Source organism: Scardinius erythrophthalmus (assembly GCF_964197995.2).
Source record: "Scardinius erythrophthalmus genome assembly, chromosome: 9".
In the NCBI taxonomy this organism is placed as follows: domain Eukaryota; kingdom Metazoa; phylum Chordata; class Actinopteri; order Cypriniformes; family Leuciscidae; genus Scardinius; species Scardinius erythrophthalmus.
In genome coordinates, this window is record NC_138229.1 from 2775822 (window position 1) to 2796003 (window position 20182).

General features: G+C 36.4%; 1 protein-coding gene across 3 annotated transcripts in view; it reads left to right on the forward strand.

Moving 5' to 3' along the window:
• Positions 1 to 20182, forward strand: part of arhgap45a (Rho GTPase activating protein 45a) — a 48301-nt gene that overhangs the window by 25826 nt on the left and 2293 nt on the right. For all 3 annotated transcript variants that reach the window (XR_014030805.1, XM_081374792.1, XM_081374791.1), the window contains exons 6-22: positions 921 to 996; positions 1831 to 1962; positions 2298 to 2359; positions 4467 to 4577; positions 4973 to 5053; positions 5151 to 5315; positions 6487 to 6624; positions 7266 to 7456; positions 8504 to 8601; positions 9031 to 9132; positions 9444 to 9542; positions 10806 to 10969; positions 14483 to 14671; positions 16567 to 16704; positions 18073 to 18311; positions 19046 to 19271; positions 19345 to 19396. Coding sequence is in view for 2 of the 3 variants with exons in the window: in XM_081374792.1 (XP_081230918.1) it covers positions 921 to 996; positions 1831 to 1962; positions 2298 to 2359; positions 4467 to 4577; positions 4973 to 5053; positions 5151 to 5315; positions 6487 to 6624; positions 7266 to 7456; positions 8504 to 8601; positions 9031 to 9132; positions 9444 to 9542; positions 10806 to 10969; positions 14483 to 14671; positions 16567 to 16704; positions 18073 to 18311; positions 19046 to 19271; positions 19345 to 19396 (2263 nt within the window). In the remaining variant the exon portion in view is untranslated. The remainder of the gene's footprint in view (positions 1 to 920; positions 997 to 1830; positions 1963 to 2297; positions 2360 to 4466; positions 4578 to 4972; positions 5054 to 5150; positions 5316 to 6486; positions 6625 to 7265; positions 7457 to 8503; positions 8602 to 9030; positions 9133 to 9443; positions 9543 to 10805; positions 10970 to 14482; positions 14672 to 16566; positions 16705 to 18072; positions 18312 to 19045; positions 19272 to 19344; positions 19397 to 20182) is intronic.

Here is a 20182-nt window from a genome sequence, read left to right on the forward strand (position 1 = left end):
ACACACACACACACACTCACTCACTCTTGACGGAACTCGTCGAGGAGGACCAAAAAAGTCTTTTTATCGTGATGTCACGTTTTAGCATGTTTTACGAATCCCCACGACACCCTACGTCAAACGGATCGTGCCAAAATCAGGCATAAAAGTTCGTGAATCCGTGTTCAAGTGAATCATTACAAATGAACTGATTCACTAGAATGAATATGATTTACGGTGTTGCATATGATGGCGAGAGCATATTAGGAGAGTGTGTTTGATCACCGCCTCCTCTGAAGGACCATCAGTCTCTAAAAGGTGCAGTAACACTGCAACGGAAGAGCCAAATCTACCCAAAAGCCCTCAGAAAAGGAAGTGACAAGACATCTAGTCTCACCACATGTATCTGATGCTGACCTCAGCCTTAAAGGTGCAGTGTGTAATATTCAGGAGGATCTGTAGACAGAAATGCAATACATAACTATGTTTTCAGTGGTGTATAAAGACCTTACTTAATGAACCGTTATGTTTTTATAACCTTATAATAAGCAGTTCTCGGGTTTTCTTACTTCGACATGTTTCTACGGTGGCCCTAAACAGACAAATGCGTTTCGTCACTATGTTGTTCTCCGTGTAAAGAAGCGAGCTAAAGTCAGCGAATAAAACACTGACACAATAATGAACAAGTCACAATTATATTCGCAATAACATATCGTTTTACTGAATAATTAAGTAAACGTAATTTCTTACCTTATCTTTGTAAAGAAACCTTGTTTAACTGGCTACTCTCTGCTATCTCAGACGACGACATCACTTCCTGTCGGCCACCGTAACTTCTGTTGGGTGCAATTCGCAACCTCACCACTAGATGCTGCTAAAATGTACACACTGCACCTTTAAAATGTACTAAGTTGCAGTGTTTGTTCTGTGAATGTGTGCAGTCTATGGAGGACCTGTACAGGGTGTCATCAGGGCAGGGTCCCGAAGGAGGAGGAAAGTACAACCACCACGACTGCAGTGAGTCAATCACGCTTTTATTGTCTTTAATGAACAGAATGGCATATCAACTTCTATTTTTAAAAGTGCATTAGAAACCAGCCTTTATTCATTTTTAAGAGATGGGGTTTGGGGCTGAGTCTGTGGGACTGTTTCTGGGGGACGAGTCTGAGGGAAGAACAGGAGACAATGGTAAGGAGAATGCAGAAGACAAAAGGTAGGCAAAATAAAAAGTGAATCCCCAGAAACAGTCCCACGGACCCATCCCCAAACCCCATCTCTGCAATAATAATTAATAAAGGCTGGTTAAAAGCACTTCTTCCTGCCTCTATGTATTAATGCCCATTGTAGTCTTGAGTTTCTTCCGGGAACGAACACGTCACAATATTCCTCATTATAATAATTCATGCGCAGAATAAAGGGGCGGGGCCTGGTTGAGTTAGTTAGAAGTGTGTTAAACTGGCGGTTATGGTAAGGGGCGGGACATTTCCGCTCGACCAATCACAAAACACTTCTCCAGCCGACCAATCAGAGCACAGTGTGCTTTTCAGAAGGAGGGGCTTCATAGAGACAGAGCGTTACTGACAGACTGGGAAGAGAGGAGCCGCAACAATGGAGAATATGAGGAAAATAATCAACATTCAAGCAGGAAAACCTGTTCTAGTAGAGCCCAAAAACAAAATCAATGCGTTTTAAAAGGGCATAATATGGCCTCTTTAAAATATAATAGGCAGTATACACTGCTCAATATGCGTCACTCTCGTATTCCATTCTGAACACAGCTATATTTCATTTAAAACTGAAGTGTTATTGGTTCATATATGGATGTCTGATGTTTAGCGTGTGTGTCAGCAGTGAGTCCACAGGAGGTTGATATCCTCCTGCAGCGCAGTGAAGGTGGCGTGGACTCGGCTCTGACTTATGCCAAGTATATTGCCAAGTACATGAAGGACATCATCAGCTACGTAGACAAGAGGATCGCTCTCGGTAATGTCACACTGTTTATGTTACTGACCTGTGGTGATTTTGGAAATGCATGTGCTTTTACTGTCATAAGCATTTCAACTTACATTTTATTCAATCTTTTTTTAATGGCTTCCAATAATAACTTGAACAGCCCATCTAGACAGACCTCTGATTATACAACATTTTCTTTGTACATTTGTCAGTGAAATAAAGGTTCAAGAGAATTAACAAATCACAGATTCAAATGTCTCAACTATTCTGGAAATGGGGTTGTAATGGCATTGAAAAACTATCCAGTTGAACATTGAGTCATATTATGTTTTTCTTAACTCTTTTTCTCTGTGTTTCTGTCACAGAGAACGAGTTTTCCAAAGGTCTTCAGAGACTCTACCAGTCCTGCAAACAAAACATCATACAGGTACATCAGTTCAGCTTCCCTTGTGTTTGTTTGGTTGTGTTTCTGCAGGTTGAAATGACACCAGTGATGCTTATGCTGTACAAATGTAAAAGATTACCCAAACGCTGAAACATTTAAAAGAATCTTGAAAAGACACCATGCAACTTTCATAAAAATATGTTTAAGAGGTCATGAAATGCATTTTCAGATCTTTATGTTATGTTTCTGGAGGTTAGCTTATGACGTTAGCAAAGTTTTTTGCTACAAAAAAAGTTTAAAATTTGTAAAATTACAATTTTTCATTCACTGTTTCAAAAGGTTACATCTTCCAGAAACACAGATAAATGCCCAATGCCATGATTTGTAAAACATAATTGCACAATATCCACGTAATCACTATATATATATATATATACATACACACTGTTTATACGTATTGCATAAACTACACCATCATATATTCAACTTGACTTGCCTTTCTTAACGCACTATATTAATGTTCAACTCCAGATTTGTAGCACTTAATGACACTCTGAGGGCCCTATTTTAACGATCTGAAATGCAAGTATCAGGTGCGAAATGCAAGTAACTTTGTGGGCGGGTCTCGGGTCTTGCTATTATACCGGCAGGATAAATGACTCTTGCGCCCGACGCAAATCTAAAATGTGTTGGTCTGAAGTAGCTTCATTACTCATAGGTGTGGTTTGGGCGTAACGTGAAATAAACCAATCAGAGCGTCATCTCACATTCCCTTTAAGAGCAGGCGCGCTTGTTCCATGGCGGATCGCTATTATAACGGCGGATTTGCCAGGAGCGGTTCACAGCCGAGGAGACTGCCGTTCTCGTCAGGGCCGTAAAACACAGAGAAGTGACATTGGGGATGGAGAAACACACCCAGATTAGCTTCGGTTAAACAGGCGTATGATAATTTGGGTAAATGTGTAAGCTAGATTTATGCCTATTTTTCACATCTTCATGGACACCACAATGATTTCCCTCGTGTGGTAATATTTTTCCTTGTAATTATGTATGATTTGCAAAAATGAAAACTGCTGCGTCTGTGCAGATGAGATAAGCAAAGTGTGTGTGCGTTGTGCACACGCTACATTGATTATGGCCAAGCATGCACCCTTAAAATAGCCTCTGAATAACGCGCCACTGACTTTAGACGAGGTTTCTCCTGGTCAGTGGAGGAATTGTTTTCTGAAACTGCAAAATAGCACCAGGGAACGTTTGCGCAGGAACACGCCTCCTCTTTTCGCTGAACCGCTCCCGGGAGCGCAAGTTCATTCCCTAATTTACCGAAGTGCGTCTGTGGAGGGAAAAGTCCGCTGTGCGCGGGTGCAAAATAGGAATGAAACATGCGTCGCTATACAAAGTCAATTGCGCTGGGTGCAAGATAGGGCCCTTGGTCTCTTAATAGGGTTAAACACTGACTTCACTTTTATTACAAACACACTTAGAGATTATAAATAAATGTATTTACCGGCGTTGTCTACAAGGACAAAATTCTTGGCAGTGTCGTAGATTTCAACGCAAAATATTTAGAAAGCATAATCAAGAAAGCAGCCTGAAGTGAAATGACACCAACAATCAAAAACTTTGTCATTTATTCACGTAGATAGATATAAACTAATACTTGTTCTTTTGGAAGAGCACGTCCAGTTTTTGGAGGTGCAGTTTGTCCACATCCAGGAACAAAACATCTTTGGACAGTCTTTCTCAACATCTCACGGCTTTATCGCTCTAGTAACTGATGGATAGACTTTAGATACGCATATTTAAGAAGCGTACAGGTCATATCGACAATTTTTAAGTTGTTTATGATAATTTAATAGTGTTTTAGTCATTTTTGGACCTTGTCCGCCCTATTTACTGTTGACTTTTGTTTGATTAAAAAAACCCAGCATGAATATCCTGAAAAAAAAAACCTGTCCTGCATTCAACAGATAATGAAAAATCAGTGTTTGAATCCCATTCATTTTTATTTAAATACAGAAATATCATTATCATATCAATTATTCCTGTAATTCATATCGAATCTGTTTTTATGTCATATGCTCACTGTATATAGAGTAAAGGAGGTTTCTCAGTCTTGTCTCTCTCTCTCTCTCTCTCTCTCTCTCAGGAACACATGCCGCTGTTGTCTATCTTCTCTCTGGCTCTCGAGCAGGACTCAGAGCAGAGCTGTGGTTTACAGCAGGCCACAAACAACGTTTACACACACTCGTTTCTACAGGTAACACACCTGCCCCGGCAACACACACTACAGCGAGAGGACAGAGTGAAAGTATTTTTACTCAAGTGGTGAAACGAAGGAATGTCTGGGTCACATTTCAGTCCTAAATCAAAATGTTTTATATTTTGAAAAATAATTATAAAACTGTTTTTAAATATTTTATAATACAGTAAATATTGTATTTACATTTATAATATATTATATAAAAATTAAAGCCTGATTTTTGGATCATTAGGATTTTTTTTGTGTGCATTATTTCCCAAATTACATTTTAATTTCTTATTTCTAATTAGTTTTGCGTGATGTAAATGTGTTCTTGGCAGGTTTTGGGAGATTTACCTAAGTAGGTCTAATAACAAAGAAAATTATTAAACCTTTCTCTCTTTCTCGTTCAGCCCATGACACATCGCAGACAGGAACATGAGAAGAAGCGCAGAGACATTAAAGAGCAGTGGCAGAGAGCCAAGAGGAAACTGGTATACTTTCAGTCCACCTTGAACTAACTATTTACCCTAACTAAACCCTGCTAACACTAAAATATACAGGTTAATTAAGAGTATTTGTGTTGATTAGGCCGATGCCGATAGTAACCTCCGCAAGGCACGTCATCTGTACATGGGCCGCTGTGAGGAGTACGAGAGAGCTCGGACGGTAGCCAATAAGGTTGAAGAGGAACAAAGTGGAACCACTAAAGCTTTGGACAAGAAGAGACGACTAGAAGAGGAAGCACGCAACAAGGTCAGCGAGCTCAAACAGGAAACATGAGCTAATGTCACACATTTTGTTTTAGGGCAGTGTCACTGTGCTTTTGCAGCCACTTGCAGGAAACCAACATTTTCTCTGCAATCTTGTAACATTTTCTTGCACAAAATCAAATGAAGTCAATATACAAGTCTATTTTAGGATCATAGGATTTAGACATTATTATTTTTTTATAATGCAAAAAGCTTCATATTTTTTTTGTATAAACAAAAGTTGTATAGTATTGATGCATTATTGTAGTATTTGTGGATTGCCTTTAATTTACGTTTTAACTTATTTATTTAAAATGAAAAAAAATGAATCTAAAATCTAAAAATGATTAGAATCACCATTAGAAAAACCACCAGACTAATGAGAACTATTAAAACTTTTTCAGTAAGCATCAGTGTTTCCCACACATAGATGAATTTGTGGTGGTGCGCCACAGAATAAACACCGGCTGCCACATATTGCGTTTCGTTATTCTTTTTTTTTTTTTTTTAACGCTATTTAAAACACGCAGCGTATTCGTTCAGCTGCATTTCCTTTCCCTGCTCTCCCTCCGTCTCTCTCTGTCACAAACGCGTCTCTCTCACATACACACACACACACACACAGCCCCTCCCCTCCGTGCACACCGTGTCTGTTGCCATGAAAACGAGATCAAATACAAAATATTTTATATTCTGAATACAATGTTGTCAGTGTGTTAATGTTGGAGTCCCGACCCTTAGCAAACAAGCGATTGCGCCTTCTTTAGTAAGTTAACTAACGTTAGTCGCAAGTTTGCTGTAAAACGCAGTTGGGTTGTCGAGGTCAACACACTATATAAGCTGTTATGTCATTTTTAGGGTGTTAAATGTGTTGATTTTGTGAAGGTGTGAAGCATTTTTTAATTAATATTTAATATAATAAAGTTCTGTGTATCGAATTATTATCGAAGGAATTAAATTACCCCCCCCCCCGGACAATGCAATAAATGTTCTTTAAGCAAAATTTCATTGCTCAATTGTTTTACTTTTGAATTTTTATAATATTCACCCAAAAATTATGTTACAAGGACTCAATTTTTCAAGTCGATTAATTAGTTTTCATTATATACCCCGTTTAAGACAAGCAAGCTAGAGGAAGTACTATGTCAAGTCTGTGTGTGTGTGTGTGTCCACAGGCGGAGGAGGCCGAGGCGACGTATCGCACCTGCATCGCGGACGCCACGACTCAACAGCAGGAGCTGGAGGACATGAAGGTGAACGTGCTCAAACAGATCCAAGAGCTCATCAGACAGACCGACCAGATCCTGCGAGCGGTGAGAGATGTTCATGACAAGTACACTTTATCCTAATGCCAAAAAAAAAAAAAACTCCATTCGCATTGTTTTAATATGAAAAAAAGTGACATAAGTGAAATCGTTCCCAAAAACAGTATGCCAGTGCTATCACAGACTTACGGCCAAAGTATACTTCGGTTGTCCGCGTTCCACGGCGATCGTTTTCATTATCGGGAGGTAGACCCGTCGCGATAATTACTATATTGACTTATCGCACGATTTATGGACATGAACGCGATACGTTTTGGTGACACGATATGTTGCCCATTGTGTTTACATTTGTGTTTGTTAACATAAAAATGAATTTCACAAGCATTTTAGCCTATCACTAAGTGGGGTTACAAGGGATTGTGAGTAATATTAGCCTATAGTGCATGCATAGATGCATACTATGAAAATCTAAAAGAAAAGTAGTACTCCATCTGGTCGTATAACATTTGAAATAAACTGTATTTGGACACACAAATCCTAATCCTGCCTACTTTTTAGGACACCTTGTGTTGAAAGGGATGATGTGTGCTCATGGTTTTCGTTTTAAAGCTTGATTCTAGTGGTCAGAACGATTTCGTGTTTTTTCTCTCAGGTTTTGTGTTTAATGTGTCCTCTTCCTCTCTGTCCAGTGCACCATCTCGTACTATCAGACGATGCATGTTCAGACGGCAGCGCTGCCGGTGCATTTCCAGACGCTCTGTGAGAGCTGTAAGCTGTATGATCCGGGTCAGCAATACGCTTCGTACGTCAAGAACCTGCAGCTCCGCACAGACCTGCCCATACAGTACCAGTTTGAGCCGTACTCTGCATCCAGCCACCAGTAAGAGCAATCCCTCTTACAACACATCATTGATTATGGTCAGAATGGGATGTTGGCGTACTGTAATCATTTTTCGGTAAAGTAGGCAACGTGCATGTTTCATAGAGTTGTCACATGACCTAGTTGATGATGCATGATTAATCAAAATAAAACCAAAATTGTGATATGGCTTTGTACGATTATCAACTCACAAAGGCTGCAATTTAATTGGAAACACTTCACAATAAGGTCTCATTTGTTAACATTAGTTAATGCGTTAATAACATCAACTAACAATGAGCAATACATTTGTTACTGTATTTATCATCTTTGTTATTGTTAGTTAATAAAAATACAGTTATTTGCTGTTCTTTCATGTTAGTTAACAGTGCATTAACTAATGTTAACAAATACAACCTTTGGTTTCATAGTTGACAATTGAAAATGAAATTAAGACAGTCATAAATATAAGTATTGTAAATTTAGTTGTAAATTGTATTTTTTTAAATGCACAATTTATTTACTTTACTGTGAAATATTAAAATAGTAATATTTCTTATTTTTCACATTTTTATTTAGTAATTATTATTATTGGTAACACTTTACAATAAGGTCTTATTTGTTAACATTAGTTAACTACATTAACTAACATGATCAAATGTATGAACAATATATTTTTACAGCATTTATTAATGTTAGTTTATTAACATGTTAGTTAGTTCACAGTGCATTAACTAATGTTAACATGAAACTTTTGATCTTAAATATGAATTAGCAAATGCTGAGATTAACATTTATTAATCAATGCTGTAGAAGTATTGTTCGTTGTTAGATCATGTTAACTAATGTAAACAAATGAAACCTTATTGTAAAGTGAAATACTTTATTATTTTATAGTCAATTTTAGCTGAAAAATTGCAATACGATATTTTCCTCAGATCGTGCAGCCCTCGTTAATATTACTTCCAGATCAATGGTGCATTGAGCGCGAATGCTTGAAATGTTGCCGTAACATTCTGTATGTTATTAAGAATGTGTTACAATAAGGAAGTTATGCAATAATTTCAGACATGTTCGAACCCGGAACAACAGCTCTGAAGCTCCGCCCACCCCAGAGGAGGCGGGATTTGGAGAAGGGGCCGTGGTTAAACAAAGACGAGGTCAAGGTCAGTTTTACATACAATAAATGACCCGAAATCAGTTTTTAGGGGCCGTACACACAATAAATCTTGGTAACACTTTATTTTACAGTGTCCTTGTTACACATGCACTATTATTACCATAGTAATAATAGTAAATTATGCATAATTACATGCAACTAACCCTCAACCAAACCCTAACCCTATAGTAAGTACATGTAGTTGCTTAATATTACTCAGTACTTAATATATAATTACACTGTAACAATGACACCTTAAAATAAAGTGTCACCCATATCTTCTTACCTTCTTATCAGTGTAACAGAAGAGATTGCTGTCGGTGTTATCGCCCCTTCAGGCTGTTTTTACAATATTATGGTATTTGATGTGAATTGTAATTTTAAAACGAATAATGAGTGATTATGTGGACATATGTGTTGTGATTTGTCATTGCAGGTCGAGACCATCATCAAGCTCATAAGTCCTGGCCGTCCACACTGAGTGACACTGACAGTGTTGGTCCGGGAAGTGGACTGGGCTCCCCGACCTCCAGCACTGGTAAGAGACAAAACCAGATCAGTCTATTGTTTTATTGACCTTTCAGCATTATTACAGATTCTTAAAGACAACTGGCATTACAAATGCTGAATTATTTTGCTCAAACAGTGAAACATCTGTTTTAAATAGACCAACTACTTAACAATCTACACAAAAAATAGACAAATATTTAAAATACACACAATCATTTAGGAGTCTACATATAAAGCAAATTGGTGACCTCTGATATCTCTCAGTTCAACACCTCGGCATGGTTTACAATAATAAAACTTTTTTATAATCAATAATTTTGAATGTTGTTTTGGTCTCAGGTGACATCTCAAAACCTTCAAGGCCAGTTTCTGCAGCCACCCTGTCGTCCAATGAGGATTTAGAGGAGAGAGACGGCACCATGACCCCATTTGAACAAAGTGAGTGACAGATTACAGTTCATAAATACCCAGAGGAACTTTTTTATTGCCAAGAGACTTGGGCGTCTTTGCAAATCTGAGCACAATTGAAACAATCTTTTCTGAAATTCTAGAGGAAGCACATGTGAGATTACTGTTGTCTTTTTCTACGGAGAAACATCTGAGATGCAGGAGACTTGAGCCAAAGTCTCAGTTTGCTCTCCGTTTAAGACAAGACACTACAAACAAAACCAATGTTTTTCATGCACTGGCCAATTTTGAGATTGTCGGCTATTTTGCTTCTATAACGTGGAAATAATCCATCCAAAGTGCACATTTAAGTGTTTATTTTATTACACGAATTTGCACCCATAGATTTCAAATGCAATATATATATATATATATATATATATATATATATATATATATATATATATATATATATATATATATATTGTATGTGTTTTGGTCACAATTTGGTTCGGTGAACACATATTCACTTATTCACTGTTAGCTATGGCTTTTGCCTCAATAAACTCCTAATTTACTGCTTATTAATAGTTAATAAGGTAGTTGTTGTAGTGGTTAAGTTTAGTTATTGGGTAGAATTAAGGGATGTAGAATATGTTCATGCAGAATAAGCCATTAATATGTTCTTTATAAGTACTGATAATCAGCCGATATGCTAGTAATATGCGTGATAATAAGCAACTAGTTTATAGTGAGAAGTGGACCGACCCAAACTTGTGTTCCCTACGCTTTTTCTCCTGCACTGAATTTGTTCTTATATCATTCAACTGATGTATTTAACATTTTATTCCTAAAAACATGTTTTTTTTATTTATTTTTCTGGCTGTTGACAGTAATTTCTGATTGATAAAAGGAGTTATAAAAAGAGAAATCCAAAATCCCCCTCAGTAAAAACCTTTAATTCTTATACTGTCTGTCAATCAACAAAATGAAACTAAAACTTTGAACCTGGCTTTATCAAGTGCTCAGATTTCGGTCTGGAAATATATGCAAATTAATGCATTTTTAATTAGATTATTTAAACATGACAGTCCAGAAATTTTCTATTTTCTAAGTTTATGTTTAAAGAAAAAGTCTTGTTATTAATCAACTGGGAAAGTGATATCTATTAGTAAAACATTGCACCCCATTCATCTGTAGTGTCCTGCCTAGGAGAAACAATAAAGATATCGAAGAGATCTTGTTTAGTCGATCTAGTTCAGTTTAGTATATAGTCATTATGGTGAGTGTGTCTGTATGTTTGTTGTGTTTTAGGTATAAATGGGATTGAACCGGAAATCGTGGTGCCCACTGGACCTTTCAAAAATGTGGGATTGTCCAAAGCTGCAAAAACCCATCGACTGCGCAAACTGCGCACGCCATCGAAGTGCAGAGAATGTGACAGCTACGTTTATTTCCAGGGCGCAGAATGTGAGGAGGTGAGACTGACCAATGCATTTAAGACAAAACTGTAGATCTATAAAGCTGCAAATCAACTGTATAAAACACCATTATTGTGAGATTACTTGTTTTTTAATAATCTTTGAATTTATATTAGTAGTTTTAGCTCTGGTATTGAAATTTTAATCAAGAATTGTTAAATTTCACTGGTATCTAAAATTTTGGGTGTCATAGGCTTATTTATTACAATACAAGGATACATGGGTCAAAAACAATAACTAGTTTATTCATTTATTGCTTTCTTTGGGGCCAGTTAAAATGGAATAATTGAAATCAGTGAATCGAATCGAAAATCGAGAATTGAATTGAATTTAGATCTTGTGAATCGGAAATCGAATCGGGACATCTGAATCGACACCCAGCACTACCAGATACTTCAGGAGACCTATCGCCACCTTGTCAAATCAATGCCTCGCTGTGTGGCCGCTGTTTTCCGGGCTAAAGGAGGTCCTACAGGTTATTAGATAGATGGTCATAATCAGCATAGATCACTGATGTTGAACATCAAGTCACGTTTAATTTTGCTTGACAATAAGGAATGCCTGATGGCCCGTGGTCAGGGAGAAAGACGCTCGGGACAGTTAACGGAATTGCCGATTCCTCGATCGGGCCAGTGCTTATCACAATAGTTTATCATTTGTTTATCAACATAAACATTCAAGCCATTTTTAACCATTCAGATTCGCTCTTCTTGCGCTTGAACTGAAAAATACACACTACAAATTATGTTGAAATGCCCGTCTTGGTGAGTATTCACATAAACACTGACGGTTATGTCGTTACTGAATGTAAACAGATGAGAAAGAAAACACACGTGTATCAGTATATTGGATCCGTGCATTCAGTCTTAAAGTGACAGTAGCCTAATATTCCTGCTACTCTGCTGTCAGTTTTTAATGTTAATCAAACAACAAAAGACAAAGAGAAAATCATTCGCTGCTCTTGACTGAATAACTTTTGTAGCTTTAACAAGGATTAATCTATATTTAATTAGTGAAGACCGTACAGTGTTATTTTACATTTGATTATTTCATTTCTGAACCTGGATGCTGTTAGACTTACCTGAAAAAATTTAAGCACTGTTTATTTCATTTGTATCTTTGTGCTGTAGTATTTATTTGAGCTGTTGCTTTAATGTGTTTATTTGTTCTTCTTATTATTATTATTTTTAACTTATATTTTTATTTAGAACCACAGCATTACATACTATGGAAGCTTGTTTCCGCCACTGAATAATAAATAATAATTGCGACTTTTTATCTCACAATTCTGACTTTTTTTCTCACAATTGCGATATATCAAGTCAGAATTGTGAGAAATAAAGTCGCAATTCTGAGAAATAAAGTCACAATTGGGAGATATAAAGTCAGAATTGCATGATATAAAGTCGCAATTGCGTGTTATAAAGTCAGAATTGTGAGATAAAAACTATTCTGAGGTAAAAAAAAAAAGTCCATCTTTTTTTTCCTTAGAATTGGACTTTATATTTCACAATTGTGTTTATATCTCACAATTCTGAGAAAAGGTGTCAGAATTGCGAGATATAAACTCGCAATTATGTGTTATAAAGTCAGAATTGAGTGATATAAAGTCGCAATTGCGAGAAAAAAAGTCAGAATTCTGACTTTATAACACGCAATTGCGACTTAATTTCACGCAATTCTGACTTTATATCTCGCAATTCTGAGAAATAAAGTCAGTATTGCGAGATTTAAACTCGCAATTGTGAGATAAAAAGTCGCAATTATCTTTTAAAATGTTTTATTTTGTGGCAGAAACAAGCTTCCATAACATACAATACAGTATGGCATTGGGTTTTAACATGTTAGTCCATTATGTTTCCACAATATTGACAATTCTTCAAAACTTAATTATATCGTACACATTATACAGAGAATGAAAACAAATACACCTAGAACAGGGGGAGGAAATAAAAAGAAAAATAATAATGAAATAAAGAAATAAAAATAAAGAAATGGAGAAAGGCAGAGATGAACACAGGGTGGATAAGACAGTATAACTCATGATCACTGGAGTATTAAAGGCATTACAGGGGCCCACCTCTTTAAGAAACCCGTTTTCTGAAGTCGTAATGCAAATGTGGTTTGTTCCATTTCGTACAACTCCCATACTTTTTGAATCCAAGCGTTGTATGATGGAGGGTCAGGTTTTAACCATCTGCATGTAATACACGCCCTCTGGACACACACCTAGAAGGGCTATTATGGGGTCTTCTGGGATTTCATAATGGAAGATTTCTTTATGGGCATCAAATATATCTTTCCAGTAATTTCTTAATTTTGGACATGACCACAAAATATGGGTGTGGTTACCAACATGTTGTTTCTCCAGCACTTTCCATTTTGCAATTATCTGTGGGGTTCGAAAAAAATCTGGTTATTATCTTCCATTTGAATTCCCTCCAGACATTAGAGTTGGTCAGGAGATGTCCCTCTCCACAAGCTTCCTCCCAAGTTTCAAGAGGAACTGTTCCATTCAGCCTCCTATTTTTTCCTTGATCTGTAATGTGTTATTTGAATTCTTAGTCAAAAATAATAGATATCTTTTAGAAATGATTTTTTGACCGCACGTCCAATTTGTATTTGTTTCAAATAAACTTCTATTGGGGAGTTTTTTTTTTTTTTATAATTTCTAGATCCTTATGCGTTGTGAGGAAATGTCTCAGTTGTAAATATCTACCTTGGGAGTGTGAATTCATTTCTTATTTGTTCGAATGATTTAAGTGTGTCATCATGAAATAATTGGTGCAGATAATCAAGTCCATATTGAGACTGTTCTTATTATTTTAATTAAATCCTATATTAGTTAGACTAGTTTTGCTGGGGTATCAAAATTGGAATCAATCGAGAATTGTAAAATTTCTCTGGTATCAAACATATTAGTGTTTTTTTATTAGAACACATTACATGGGTCGAAACAGCAACACAACTTAAAATGTGTATATATATTATGAAGAGTTCAGATGCAAAAGTGCCATCTGAAATTTTCTTCTAGAATGATCATTTTTATAAAGCTCGTAAATTTCAGTTATAAGCTCGTATTATTTCAGTAATTTCACTTAAATGACAATTAATAGGTAATTTTCATTGCCATTTAAGTGAAATTACTGAACTTAAATATACGAGCTTGATAAAAATTATCATTCTAGAAGAAAATTTCAGATGGCACTTAGAGGCTTTTGCATCTGAACTCTTCATATATATACTGTATATATATATATATATATATATCCTTATATATAAAATATATATATAAAAATCCTTAGCATTGAGCCCAGTACAGTGCAAACTGTTTTAAAGCAGCTTCACAGTAATAACCAGTAAACAGACAGTGTTGCGAAATTCAGTTATGAAACGACTTGATTTTCAGCTGTATAGCAACTCTACAGAAGACAATATTGTCCTTATTCAGCTCAATTCAGTTCTCGTTTTGTTCTCATCTGATCTCATCTGTGTGTGTTTGTGTGTCAGTGTTTCCTGGCGTGCCATAAGAAGTGTCTGGAGTCTCTGGCCATCCAGTGTGGTCATAAGAAGCTCCAGGGTCGCCTGCAGCTCTTCGGACGGGATTTCTCTCAGGTCTTGCAGGGAGACGTGGAGGGCGTTCCCTTCATCATCAAGAAGTGCATCACAGAGATCGAGAGGAGAGCACTCAAAATGAAGGTGCGAGAGGAAAGCTTTGAAAAGGAATTAAGTTGTTCTTTCTGCATTTTCCCTTCTGATTGGTTTGAATGTTTACCAGCATTAAATGAATTATAAATGTTCCCTGATGAGCCAAAACATTGAAGTTGAAGCGAATATCGTTGATCATCTCCTAACAAGGCCACATATTAAGGTCTGGGTAGAGCAAACAATCAGTTCTCGTAATGAACATGTTTGATGAGCAGAAATGGGCAGGAATAAAGATCTCAGTGACTTTGACTAGGGCCACATTGTTATGGCAAGGCGACTGGGTCTGAGTATCTCTGAAACGGCAAGGTTTGTGCGGTCAGCAGTGATGAGGATTTACCAACAGTGTCTGAGGAGGAATAAACCACAGACCGGCGACAGGGTGTTGGACGCCGAAGCCTCATCGATGCATGAGAGCAATGAAGACCATCCCGTCTGGTCTGAGCCAACAGAAGCTCTACTGTGGCACAAGTCACACAAACTTTAATGATGGTTAAGGGAGGAATGTGTCACAACACACAGAAGACCAATCAGAGCGCCTGTGATGAACCTGTCCACTCGTGAGAGTCTACAATGGTCTCGTGAGCGTCAGAACTGGACCTTGGAGGAGTGGAAGAAGGTCGTCTGGCCCGATGAGTCCTGTTTTCTTTTACATCACGTGGATGGCTGTGTGTGTGCGCTGTTTACCTGATAAAGTGATGCACCAGGATCACTGTGGGACGACGACGAGCCGGTTGAGGAAGTGTGATGTTCTGGGCAATGTTCTTCTGGGAAACCCTGGGTCTGGATATCCATGTGGACGTAAATTTGACACGTGCCACCGACCTAAACACTGGTTCAGCCCTTCATGACACTGGTGTTCCCTGGTGGAAGAGGCTCTTTCTGCAGGATAATGCACACACTGATGGAGGAATGGTTTGTTGAGTCCAACAGCGTATTATACAGGTGGTCATAATGTTTTGGCTCATTGGGGTATGTTTGCTCATTGCTTCATTTGCAAATAAAATTTGAAGTAAAACAGCAAATAAACATCTTTATACATTATATGCATGCAAGTTATGCACATAAATTATTGGTTAATTGCATCTCTTCATGATATATTTGTTTTAATGGACAAGGCTGCAAAAAATAATTCCCCAGTTTTGCAGATTTGAACTTCACTACTCCCAAAACCATTGGGAGCAGTGACTCGATGCATCCTTAAAACGATGCATCAGGATTTTATGGCTCATTCAGTCTGATATTATGAGAATATATAAATACTCAAGGAGGAAAAAACAACATACTGAGCAATTTGTGCAGTTGCTGATATTTATATGGTCAAAAAGAAGACATTTTGATAGCTTGTAATATCAATCAATGAGATCTTTATAACAGTATAACAGACTGACTAAATGCATGTAAATATCAGTCGTCACTATATCTCCCAGTGCCTTAGTCAGATGATATTTAAATGCTTAGTTTTATGATCAAGGCTCTGTATTTTTAAAGCATATAATGCAATGCAATAGAATGATTGAGAGATGAACAAATAAACCTTCCTCAAAAGTCTGATGATCATATTTGAGACTCACATTTTAACATGATATTTCTAATAAATGATGTTTGGATAATCAAGTAAACCGAAGTTGCTTCAGTCCAGTAAGTGTTCATCTTCAAAACATTACTGACAATATCAAAGTTATTACATTTACTCTATTAAATCATTAAAGATTTGACAGAAGAAAAAGACACGTGAACCACGAGCTGAAGGTGGACGTTTTAAAAGACACAGGTTTTACACCAAAGTTTTTTTGATCATTTTGATCATTTAGAGGTTTTGGATATTTTCATATCAGATATGACACAGTAGGCTTGACAGGGTTAATGCTTTCTTTGCTCCTCTTCAGGGAATCTATCGTGTGAACGGCGTGAAGACCCGTGTGGAAAAGTTGTGCCAGGCGTTTGAGAACGGCAAAGAGCTGGTGGAGCTCTCGCAGGCGTCTCCACATGACATCAGCAACGTGTTAAAGCTCTACCTGAGACAGGTGAGTCACCTGACACGGGTCAACACAAACACAAGATCACACTTCCATTCAAAGAGTGTTTATTGGAAAGACGTTTCCTGTTCATTTTGCACTGATTTGTGAGTGAAAATGATCATCTATAGCATCATGTGCTGAATGAATCCCAATACTTGCTTCTTATTCATTTTGGGGCTCTGATTCCAAAAATAGTGCATATTTTCCTCTTTAAAAAACTTTAAAGATACTTTAAATGGCAGCAAGTCACTGTTAATGAGTGAGTCATTGAGTTTCAATTGATTCAATTCAGGAACTAAGCTTAATGAGTCAGTCATTGAATCATTCATTCAACCGATTCGTTCATTCAGTTATGAAACACCGCCGTGTTTCGCTCAGGGACACAAAACAGTGCTGTTGCTTTGTTCAGAACTATCTTTGCTGGTGAAATTGAACAAAAACAGGCAATTTTGGTGTCTAAAATGCAAGTCACTTAATATTAAAGGATTAGTTCACTTTCAGAAACATTTTTGCTGATAATTTACTCACCCCGATGTCATCCAAGATATCCCTGTCTTTCTTTCTTCAGTCGAAAAGAAATTAAGGTTTTTGAGGAAAACATTCCAGGATTTTTCTCCATATAATGGACTTCAATGACAACCAACTATACCAATGTTCAAAGAAGGTTCAAATGTCCGTCTCAATGCAGCTTCACAGTCTCGACACGATCCCAGTCGAGAAATAAGGGTCTTATCCAGAGAAACGATCGGTCATTTTCTAAAAAAAAAATATATATATATATATATATATATATACTTTTTAACTACAAATGCTCGCCTTGTACCATCTCTGAGATGCGCCACGTATTACGTCATCACGTTATATATATATATATATATATTTTTTTTTTTTTTTTGAAAATGGCCGATCATTTTGCTAGATGAGACCCGGATAAGACATAATCATTCACAAATATTACACCATTTAAACATTATTAAAATACATAGGCTACTGAGTTACTAAAACAATCTTTGTCAAAGAATACACTTGTTTGTTCACAGTTTGAACGTTCTTGTTTCCATTTGTTTAATTTCAAAATCTAAGGTGAATTATCCATTGTTGCTTTTACAGCCTCAAAGCTGGAGCACTAAATGATATTCAGAGTCACATGACACGCTTTTAACACTAAATAAAGCACATAAACAGCACCTGAGATTATCATCGCCACACTTTGTGTTTGTTGTTCCAGCGCGACGTCGCAGAAAAATAGAAACCGTTTCTAAAATGGAATCGTCGCGGCCGGTTAGGACAAACACTCTGATTAACATGGAAAAGAGGCTTTTATCACGTGTCACGTGTAGTGTGTTATGTTCATGGTCTCTGTCTCCTCCTCAGCTCCCGGAGCCCATCATGCCCTTCCGTCAGTATAATGATCTGATGGGACTGGCGAAGGAGAGCCTGAGCTCAGACGGCTCAGAGACCAGCGAGGGCATGAAAAGCCCAGAGCTGGTGGATCGTGGGTCAGAAACAGAGCCGGAGGTGCTGACCTTAGTGCAGAAACTCAGAGAGCTGCTCAAGCGGCTGCCACACGCTAACATCTCCACGCTGAAGTACATCGTCCGACACCTGCGCAGGTGAGCTTCTGCACATTCACAACCGACGGCCGAGGCTTTAGAAACGCCTGCTGAGATTATTAGACATGTCAATGCCATATTCACTTATGTATAATATTTAAAAAAAGTCTAAATACTGACACTTTGATCTGAACTGTACAAAAACTATGATAAAATATTTAATTTAGAAATGTATCATAAAATATATTGATCTTCATAATTAAAGAAGGACTGAAACTTTACAAAATCATTAAGGGATACTTTATTTAATAATGATAATAATAATAGTAATTAATTTAATAATTCAATAATTAAAAAAATGGCTAATTAATATTTTATAACTTCTTAATATATAGTGCATTTAAGTTTTAATATATTGATGATTTAAGTCTAATAATCTAATAATAATTTAATAGGTCATTATTATCAAATTTAATTTGAAATGTTTTTATATTTTAATAATATAGTCAAATATGTAATAATTTAAGTCATGAGTTCAGAAGACAAATACATTTAAAAAACAAGGCATGCAAAATAATTAACTATTATTATTTTTTTACATTTGCATATATGAGAGCATGTATTTTAGGTCCTGCAACTGGTCACCATTTTAACTGTATGAATATGAGAAAAAAGCTGTTTAATAGCCACTTCTTGAAATATCAAGTTCGCAAAACTGACGTTTTATAGATTTGTCATAATTGCATAATGTCACACTCTCTCTCTCTCTCTCTCTCTCTCACACACACACACAGAGTGTCTGAGTTGGAGCAAGATAATAAAATGAGTGCTAGTAATTTAGGCATCGTGTTCGGGCCGACCCTGATGAGACCCAAACCCACCGGCGCCACGGTGTCGCTCTCATCTCTGGTGGATTACCCTCATCAGGCTCGCATCGTAGAGGCTCTGATCGTCTTCCAGCAGAGCATCTTCATCTCCTCCTCCTCCTCTTCCTCAGTCTCCTCTCCAGCCCAGAGCCAGGTCTGACTCTGCACACAGTCACATGATGTTTATTCTGAGGTTCTGATGCACTTACTCATATTCTCCTCCACAGGACTGTGAGACTGAAACTCATGAAGAGACAAACAGAGCGGATCTGGAATGTGGTGAGAGAAACATATATACTAGAAATAATAAATATTAAATAAATTGTTTATTTTTAAACATTTAAAATCTAAATATTATAAAATGTTGTGTGGTTGGGTTTGCAAATTAAGCGGATATGGAATGTATTGGGAAATATATTAGAAATAATATGATTAAAATTTTATAAATATTTAAATAAAAAATGTATCTTTATTATTTTAACTATATTTAAGAAATATTATAAAATGTTGCTTCAGATTTTGAATTAAGAGAATCTATGAAATACACACAGTATGTGTATATATATATTAGAATAAATAAATATTAAATAATAATATTTAACTATAGTAAAGTATTAATAGTAAAATTTTTACTATTAAAGTATGTAAAGTTTTTTAATCAAGCGAATGTGAAAAACACATCACACAAATGTATGCATATATATATATATTTTTTCATAATATTAAAGTATTAATATTGAAAATGTTGTTTGGCTTTTTTTTATTAAGAGAATCAGAAGTTACTCACACACACACACATGTATATATATAAAGAAATATTAGAATGTTATTTTTACAAATTGTATTTAATATTTTTATATAAATGTTTATATATATATATAGGTTTGTAATATTATTAGAATTTAGTAGTTTAGTTGTAAAATTCTCTTGTTTTAATGCCTTTGTATCCTTTCATCCTTATGTTAAATGTTCATCATATTGCAGCTCAAATCACAATATTTGTTGAAAAATTCTCAATGTAATTTTTTTTTTTTTTTAAATGAATTGTGCCGTGTTACTGTTGAA